The sequence below is a fragment of the Notolepis coatsorum genome, assembly GCF_963971535.1.
Source record: "Notolepis coatsorum genome assembly, chromosome: 5".
Lineage (NCBI taxonomy): Eukaryota > Metazoa > Chordata > Actinopteri > Aulopiformes > Paralepididae > Notolepis > Notolepis coatsorum.
The window spans coordinates 106,057,283-106,067,282 of NC_140169.1; the positions used below are offsets into that span (position 1 = coordinate 106,057,283).

The following is a 10,000-nucleotide window of genomic DNA, read 5'->3' on the forward strand; positions in this document are numbered from 1 at the left end:
AAAATGAAGTTAAATTATTAATCGTATCTATATCTTCCTATACCAACATTTAAGTAATAATAGGATTTTAGTTTTTTTGTGATAGGTTCACCATTTTTTTTATTAGACATAAAAAGCAATAGGAAGAATAACTCAAACTCATAACTACTTGTTCAGGTTACTTACCTGTAGAGAACTCAGAAGCCATACTGGGTCCTGTCAAGGTGGTGACTCTGGCGCTGGTCTGGATCTGACCCTGGTCACTTAACATCTGGTCCAGCCAGGCCACCTTCTTCCCATTACTCTTATTATCGATTCCCACTCCGCCGGGTGCTGGAGTGTCACTTCCAAAGGCTCCTCCACCACCACCTGTAACAGAGTTCTCCCACTCTGCCTGACGCTCGTTAATGTCTGCTTCTTCATAGTGACCATAGGTCAAGGTGTGAGACAACAGGTGGTGGCCGGGCACAGGGCTGGACGTGCGGGAGGACACGGGGGACAAGACGGGGGACATACTATCAAAGCTGGGAGATGTCCTTGGAGACAGATCTAAGATGGAGGAGAGTGTTGGTGAGGGTGCAGGGCAGGTGTCCGTGGTGGCTGGGAGAGATAGTGGAGAGGGGTCAAGGGTATTGTCGCAACTTGTGAAATTGGAGGAAATATCTGACGGTTGATCCAGAGTCCATGATGATTCTGATGCATTCCGCTCAAAGTTGAAGTCCCAGATGGTCTCCGTGGTGTCTTTGAACGGTCCTCTCTCACTGCTCCTTGGCTCTCTGTCTTCATTGTCCCTGAGGCCCTCCATCGCCAGGGCTATTCGCAGGCTCTCACTTAGAGCCTCGCCCAGGGCTTGGAGCTCCTCAATCAAGAGTGGGTCGCCTTGGATGGACCCCCTGCCCTGGGTTGGCTGGATGTGAGGCTTGTGCTGCAGCATGGACTGAGCGTGGAGGTCGGACTGGGATTCAGGACGCAGCAGCTGGTCCTGGGGCTGAATTTGAACCTGCACCTGACTCTCTTCTATGACCTCCTGACACAAACATCCATCCGCTGCAGAGGTAACCTGGTGGTTCACTCTGCCCTCGGTCTCCTCTCTGATCCAGTCTGCACTGGTGAGGCTGACTCTACGTATGATTCCCTCTATCTCCTCGATCTTCCCCATCACTCTCCACGCCGCATCGCCCTTCTCCATCTCGTCGTACGGTCTCTGGGAAGGCTTCTCCTCTGCCCTCCACTCCTCACCCGCTCGGCTGCCCTCCTCCTGAGATGGGCTCAGGGCCTGACCCGTCTCCCCTTCTGGACAATGCCTGGTGTCGTCCCCCTGGGGTTCGCCCTTCCCCTGAGGGCTGGAAGTGAGGATGGTTGTTATGTACATGTCGTTGTCATACTCCGAGAGCTCTGTATCCGAGTCAAAATGAACAGGTTCTTCTTCTACACTTAGAATCTTCCTCGGCTGGTTCTTCGAGTGAGGAACCTGTGCAGAAGATCCGAGAGCGGGAACGGAAGCGCGCGCCTCATTCTTCACCTGCCACATTGGGTTTGGGACCCTGGGACTCTGCTCTCTCCCTCCCACCGTGGAAGCATCTCCCGCTTCTCTTTCTCCTCTCACAATACTCTTTCTTCGGGCCGCAGGGGTGGAGACCGCCGGACTCTGTTCTGCCAACCCCCATTCGTGGGTCTCCTCCCCGGACGGGTTTCTCATCATCCAGAGCCTCTTCAGTCTCCTTCCCCTCGGGACGGTCCTGGAGGCTCCGGGAGACAGCCTGAGAGTGTGCTGGAGGGTGCTGGTACAGCTCTGCCCCTCCATACTCCTTCTTCTCCTCTTTGGGGTTGGAAAGTTGGGGAACCTCTGTGAGATATCCTTGTTCTCCGGACAACTTAGTAGCTCTTTCTTAGACTTTGTACCCTGGTTCCCCATAGCCATGCAAGCCTGGCACTCAGAACACAGAGGCAACAGGTTGATCATCCAGCAGAGTTCTGAATAACAATCCACTCCCTCTGGGTTCTCTTTAAAGTGCTTGGGCCCATATTTGTCCGCTTGACCTCTCTGTACTGTCTCAGTGGGCCCCTCCTCCTCCTTTGGACTAGAGGTTGGTGCTCAAGAGGGGCCTTAGCAGGGGTAGCCAGACCCCTATAAATGAAGAGAAATTACCTCCTCTCTCTGACATGGATATAGAGACGCAATGTGGTGTGAGTGCCCTTACAGTTATATAACCTGTTTTGTATGACATGTCTACCGTATGCAAAACAGCTTCTGAGATGCTTGATGAAGGGTTTTCTTGAAATGTTAGATCAATGAAGTGGTGATCACCAGTGGACAATGTCCAGAATCCTGTTGCAAATAAATCGGATTTCATGATGTGATTAATTTGTGTATGCAATGCATAGTCATCAGGGGGACCCTGATGTAAACAAGATGAAAGTATTTCTCTGGTCTGCATCCCCTTAACAATTGTGTGTATTGAGCCGTACTGTATTGTACCCATTCTGCAATCTGTTAATAAAAATGTTCAATCAAGTTGTCAATCAATCAATCTACTCAAATAATTTACATGAAGACATGCGCCACACACACACACACACACACACACACACACACACACACACACACACACACACACACACACACACACACACACACACACACACACACACACACACACACACACACACACACACACATGATAACATGACCAGAATAAAATTGGTAATAATATATTCACTTTAAACTGCATAATTCAACCATCACCTTGTGCATGAAATATCTTGTTCCTTGACCTCAGGGAACAGATTTAGCAAATTTTTTCTTTATTCTTTATACTGTGGACTGCAGACACAGTGAGGCCATGTGCCATATGCAGATATTTTCAGATGATACTGCTCTTATTGGTCTCATCAACAACGGTAATGAAAGGCGGCTAAGTGGTGCAGTGGGTAAGGCGCTCGCCACTAATGCAGGAGATGCTGGGTTCAAGCCCAGCTCTCGGCGTTGCTTCCGGCTTGGCTGGTTGTTCATACTAATACAATTGGCAGTATTAGGGGGTGGGAAAGCCGGTGGGTGGGGATCGGACGTTGTGGACAGCGACTCCTACAGGTCGGTTGGTGCGCCTGTACAGCAGAATCAGGAAGCAACGGGGGCAGCGTGAGCCTCCAACGCGTTACTCCTCGCCGCTGAGAGATCGCGCTGTGCAGGTGAAAAAATGCGACGGCTGCCTCCTCGTGTACCGGAGGGGACACGTGATGCAAGGCTTCGTCCACATTGCAGCCGACCAGTGGGAGGCATGGTCTAACAACGTTCGAGACAGGGGAGGGTAGAATTGGATAATACAAAATTGGGATGGGAGAAAAATAGAAAATGGGGAGAAAAAGTAGATACAAAATAAATAAAGGTAATGACCGGGCCTATAAAAACGTGATTGACTCATTTGTTCATTGGTGTGATGCCAATCTTTTACAGCTTAATGTTGAAAAGACCAAAGAGCTAGTTATCAACTTCAGTAGGAAGAAAGTGAATGTCTCTCCTGTCATCATTAAGGGGCAGGAGGTAAAGGTAGTCTTATAAGTATCTCAGTGTCCACTCCAGCCACCCAAACAACTGCCTCTTTGAACTGCTGCGGTCAGGCAAGCGATACCGGAGTCTCATGGCAAGCACAGAGAGACTCAGGCAGAGGTTACACCTTTCGTATCATCTTCGTATTGTTTTCTTATGCGTATCGCCGCGACGTCGTGCGCCTGAGTCACACTTTCGTTTTTTTTTCGTTTTTGTCAGCCGAGCACACTGATGTAGTACACTGCCAAAGCAGTAGGTGGCAGTAGGTGGCAAACATGAAGGCAATTTCAACCAATCAGAACGAATGTGCCAATACACTTCCTGGTGGAAGCTCCAGCAAAGAAAATGTCAATAAGGCAGGCGCCTATGCCGCGCCACCATCTTGCTTGCTCACTCAATGCAGCAATTCTTTTTTCAGCAAAGCCTAATAAAAGTGCAATAAACAAAACGGATACATTCACTGTGTGTTCTGCCTGTCATTTGTTGATGAAACAAAACTAACATCAACACAAGTGACCACCAAGAGCGGATAGTTTAGTCTAAAAAACGATCGGTAGCATTGTTAGCTGCATGCTAACGTCAATGGAGTATGCCATTATAACAATATAGCATTGTGGCTAGAAGCTAACGTTAGCTCACGCTACTTAGCCAGCACGAAACTGATGATATCGCGAGCTATCAGTAGTTAGATAACATTAGAGACAACGCTGTGTGTATTAAACAAAGGTGAATAGATGACTGGGCCATTTTGTTTAATGCTTGTTAAGTTGAAAGAGGAACTCTGAGCTAACAGGGTCTGAATCCTGATAGCTCACGTTAGCCAGCTGCTCATGCAATCGGTAATGCTAGCAGAATGAATGGATGTAAACTTTATTTAACATATTGCATATGGGTACAATACAATACGGCTCAATACAAACAATTGTTAAGGGAATGCAGACTGTTGTAGCTTGGACTGGGGTCCTTATAACAATAACTTGACAACACATGGTAGCTGAAGCTATTTGGGACACGGAGCTCTGTCCCAAACACACACACTGTTGTCACCGGAAAGGCACGCAGATGGTATCTACTGCGCATGGGCGTTTTCGCAACAACTGCTCCGTGCTGACTACACGCTGTTGTCGACTAGTTTTTTTTGCGTATCTCCAAACGCAAACACAATTTTGCGTTTCAGCCGTATCCACAAAAAAACGCCAAAAAACGCATTTCTGTGTAGATAGGACATGAAACGTCGTCAAAAACGTATAAAAAAACGCCAGGAATACACTAGTCTAACCATAGCCTCAGAAGGAGCTTCTATCCCCAGGCCATCAGGATGCTCAATGAACAATGATTGAACAATGAACAATAACAGGCCATCAACACACCCACAGCACACACACACTCACTTTAAATAAACAACACACTGTAGCACCCACTTTACCACACTTTACACTTTTACACTTTATATTTATTATATAATTGGTAAGGAAATTGCACATCTCTCATTCCTTATTCCTTATTGCACCTCACCACCACAAGGTGGCACCATGGTCACTGACAAAAATCGTATAAACTAAATTATTAAAATGCTGGCTCAGTTTTTGGCCTTCCCCCTGATTCCTTGGAGATCATTATAGCCAAGCGAACAAGGACTAAACTGAACTCTATTCTTTCTTTTGAAAGCCACCCTCTGTTTAATGTATATTTGATGCTCTGCGAAGCTCGTTTAGTGACAGGCTTTTGATGCTTTGATGCTCTACTGAGCGACTGAGAAGGACCTTTGTTCCTGCTGCTGTTAATTTCTTTAATGAACACAGCTAGCTCTGTATTGTGAGGCTCTCTTCTTTTCTTTTCTTTCTACTGTGTTATGTAACTTGTACTGTATGTTATTGTTTCTTGTTTGTGTATTTGTACTCGCTCTGGTGGCAGTGGCGGCTCGCCACTAGGGGCGCTCGGGCGCCGCCCCCCCTCAGGCCCTGCCCTGGTTATATGAGAGAACAAGAAAAATAATTTTGTAGTTTTTTTGTTTTATAGCCCTATAAATAATACAAACATGTTTAAAATTAATAATATTTACTCTTTTTAAGTATGTTTGTGTTTCCAATGCACAATATAACGTTATTATATAAAATAAAAAATACTAGTTTTCTTGAACAGGAAGTGACTCACTTTTTTTTTTTTTTTTTTTGGCCCGGGCTAGACGCGATAGCGCTCTGAGTGCGCGTCATGGTTTGATCGCTGTATCCGTCGCAGCCAATCAGTGCGTAGCGCGTTGTGTGTTGAAATATGACTATTATGTTGGAATCCGGGCGCGATTTGAAGCGGTCTAGGCAGCAGCGTCAAGAATTTCTGTAGCCGCATTTCGCGGAGACGCTCTCTGATTGGCCGACGCCAGTATTTTTTTCCGTAGCAGAATTTCGCGGAGACGATCTCTGATTGGCCGAATCCAATTTCTAATGTTCCAATTCTAGCTTATTCCTAGGTTGGTGGTAGATATAGATGTGTTGTTGTGAGATGCATGCAGCTGTTTGTCTTAGAGCGTGACTGCAAGTTCTTTAGACGGTTAAGCTTAGGCACTCTTTCAAAGTTGGTTAAGGTTAGAGTTTGTCTTAGAGCATGGCGATAGAACGCCAGGTAGTTTGCAGTCTGTTCGACGCGGAAATGGACAAAGAAATGTACTTGTGTTGTGTGGTGCTAACTAACTGCTAACAAGCTAACACTTGGCTAACAAGCTATATGGCGGATGCAGTCTGGACACAGTGGACAGTGGTCTGGAATACATCAACAGTGGATTATACACTTTATATCAAGCCCTCCTGCCCTGGACGTTTCAACTAAACAGTGAGTCTCTCTCTCTCTCTCTCTCTCTCTCTCTCTCTCTCTCTCTCTCTCTCTCTCTCTCTCTCTCTCTCTCTCTCGCTATACACAGCTGTCTCCGCGAAATGCGGCTACGGAAAAAAGTATTGACTGTGCTTGCTGAGACGATAATAGGCTAGCGATTCAAAACGCGCTGCTGTGTTGTGAACTATAACATTAATTTAGCTGCTGCTGATGCATAATGAATGAATGGTGAGTTGTTTAAAATGACAACATACATGTGTTAATTATTTGATTTGATTGATCCGAGAGACAGAGAGAGAGATTGCTCCAGGGCCCTATTCCCCGTACCTGGTTCAACTAAGTCGATCAAGAGTCCCATTATCCAGCTTCAGTTAACCCGATGTTTGAAGCCGGGATTTTCATGTTCCTCGAAGGTGGATTCAGTCTCGTTAACTAGAACCAGACTTGAGACCCAGGATAAGTGCGCGCGGCCGCTTCAGTTGAAAAGCCATCACGTATCGATAGCAGAGATCCTGATCTTTTAACGGCATTGATTGATTAATTGATTTAAAACTTTATTAACAGATTGCATTACGGCTCAATCGCCTCGCCGACAAGTTAAATGCGTTATCTATAGGCTAATTTTAAGTCCCTCATTACCCCAATCAATCAGATTATATTTCTTTAAACTTGCCTGCTGGCAGTAGGTTTATGGAATGGATAATCAAATGAGATCTTGCTAGCGAAAATAATTAGTTAAACTGTTATACGGAATAAGGACACGGCTCTCTTACCCATTGATTGATGTATGGTGGATCTTTTACTTATCTACACTGTGGTGTAACGGTGTCTGCTTTTGACTTTCACACAGGCGGCCCGGGTTCGAATCCCACTTCTCCTAGTCTTTTCCTTCTTTTTGCAATGTAGGAATAATTCAATTTGGTGCACGTTGAGAGCTATATAAAGAATGACATCATCAATGCATGTAGATTTATAATATTTTAACTTAAAACTAGGCTACTTCTGCGTATAATCATTAATATTATATTCCAAAAAATTATATTGGAAACACGGGGTTTCAAACACCGGTCGCCCGGTTGCCAGGATTGTGCACTACCGCTGCACCACTGTGCCAGTTGGGATAAAATCATTGTTTATACATTAATGAACGAGAGACCCGTGTTTAGAATATTCTTTATTTTGAATGAAGTTTTATCTCTTTATTCTCATTCATTAATGTGACGTCAACGGCTCATTCAATTTCTCAAATCCGTCAAACAGCGCATCTCATCAGACATTTTAATCCCAGTTACAATATCACACAAAATCCACAATCCACGCATAGACACTTCAATTTTATGCTTGAATGAAACAAAATCCAGGCGCTCCTCTCCTTCCTCGCTCCTCATCCACAGCGGAGAATATGAAAGGAATCAGAGCCAAACGAGCGATAGGTTTCAATCATTAAGGATATCCCCGCGGGATTCACATTTGCAATGCTGCGCGTTGTTAAAATAACCACATAATGTGTACATCGCACCGAGCGAGCGCCACGGTATAATATAACGTGCATTATTTAGGACAAAGTGAATTTAGTATCAGCATTTTGGGTCTATTTTACATTTCAAAAGCCCCCTCTGGAAGAATGGAGCACAAAAACGTAATTCAGAATGGTATAATGCAGATCGTAGACTGTGGGAATCATTTCAGGAAACGGGCTGTCACTTCTTTGCGGGGGCGTGGCTATGGTTCATCCGGCTAACTTGAACTTAAACCCTGCTCTCGACCAGGCTCAAACTTTTTGATCTGTTGTCATGGTGATTTAGACAATCCAGCTTCGGGGAATGGGAAAGTCCGGCTTAAGTCAGACTTGACCGAAAGTTATCCGGCTAACTCAGTTATCCAGGTACGGGGAACGCATCTCAGAGCATTACATTTTCAACTCGACCTCCTAACGTGAACTGCGACCCACAAGGCACCAGCGGCACCAGCCGCTACTGTCTGGTGGCAAACCATGTTTCCCCTCTGGGATTAAGAATAAACCATACCATACCATAATACATAAGAAATTATTGAAATTAGCTTTGTCCTAAAGATCTTGTGCTACCTTTTCACCGCTGGAACATACAACTGGTGAGAGTAGCCTGTCATTAAATGTGCTTGTTCTGAAGGTCCAGATTAACACTGAAAGTCTGCGTTTATTATTTTGTATAACTTATATATTGTTTATATATATAAGATATATATCTTTACGTCATCTGTTTGCATAACAGTATTCTTCGTTCGCCTTATTGCGTCCCATCCTTGACGCTGTAGGCGCCAGAGGCGCGCCCCCTAGACATGTTTTCTAGACATGTTCAGACATGTTCAGACAAGCCCAGAGCAAGCGCATTGATTCTGTACAGGTGAACAGGCTGAGCCCAACAGGGAACCAGAGAGAGTATATTGTGTAGACGGTGCAAGCAGCAGCAGCAGCAGTAGTAGCATAACAGGAAAACTAGCAGAGCGAGAGTGAAAGACGTCTGGTACAGTTGTACACAGACCGATAGCGGTGTATAGTTATAGAGAGCTAATGGCTAATTAGATACCACTATAATATTGTCGAGCCATTATTGGCACAGTATAGTGACTTGTGTAAGCGAAGTAACGTGGAGAGACGTATAGTTAAACCCAGCGACGTTTTGGATATAACTACTCATTGGAGACCGTCTGCGGGTTAGCTTCACGTACAAACGAAGCTAACTAGCTACCATCTATGCCAACGGGCTTTTGGATTAATAGCTATTAACCCTGCCATCGGGCGCTAGGAATACAAGGACCGGTTCCGTACGAGACCCCTTCTTCCAGCGACGACAGGATTATCCGACCAGTCTACAGTTTCTCTGGAGCAGGAGCTCTAGAGAGAACCAACCGTCTCCAGCCACCACCTTGCTTTTTTCCCCTGTATTGCCTCACTTCGTCTCACTCCCTTCAGAGCTCCACCGGTCGAGTATCCGTAGTCTAGGAACCATTCGTTACCGTTGACTTTGTTGCACTGACATTCTAGTATTAAAGGAGAACCGTGATAAATAATATGTATGTTTGCTATTAACATTAAACATGATGCTTATTCAAGTTGTATCCCTGTCCCCGCGCAGTCAATTGAGTGTCCGCCATTTTGTCTAACTGTACTGTCTGGCTATTAATATTCTTTAGTAGTGGTTTAATCTAACATATCTCAATACAGTCAGGGTTGTGTAGCCCCTTAGCTACAGTGCTGTTAAGTATTGTTACATGTGACGTTACAATTGATTCTGCTCACATTTACTATATCTCATTTCATACAATAACCCATTTAAATACATTGGATCAGTGAAGTGTGAAAGACTGCCAACATGCCTGACCTCGGACCACAAGACTCTAATTCTCAAAGCCCCATCAGTCCACAAATATGTTTCATTGCCTTGCAGGGTTTCATAAGAAATTTACAAAAAATCTAAATGTGGCCTGTGCGTAAAAGAACAGGTCAACAAAAAACTGAGATACATAACTTACTTACTCTTGAATTATGCATTCAACCCATCTGCCAGGGTTGTCTCTGCAAGGCTGCAGTGTGCATGGCAGCGCGTGTACAGCTGTCCAGACTTTTCCGGTGACAGTGGACAATCACCGCCCTCCACAGTGACAGAC

The 10,000-nt window shown here is 45.1% G+C and overlaps 1 protein-coding gene across 1 annotated transcript in view; it reads right to left on the bottom strand.

Moving 5' to 3' along the window:
* fmn1 (formin 1) overlaps window positions 1-1,942 on the bottom strand; it is a gene marked incomplete at its 5' end in the record, with an annotated part of 81,030 nt that extends 79,088 nt beyond the window's left edge. The window contains one exon of the mRNA XM_084314211.1: window positions 166-1,942. Within this exon, the coding sequence (XP_084170337.1) occupies window positions 166-1,942 (1,777 nt within the window). The remainder of the gene's footprint in view (window positions 1-165) is intronic.
* Window positions 1,943-10,000: the final 8,058 nt, after the last annotated feature.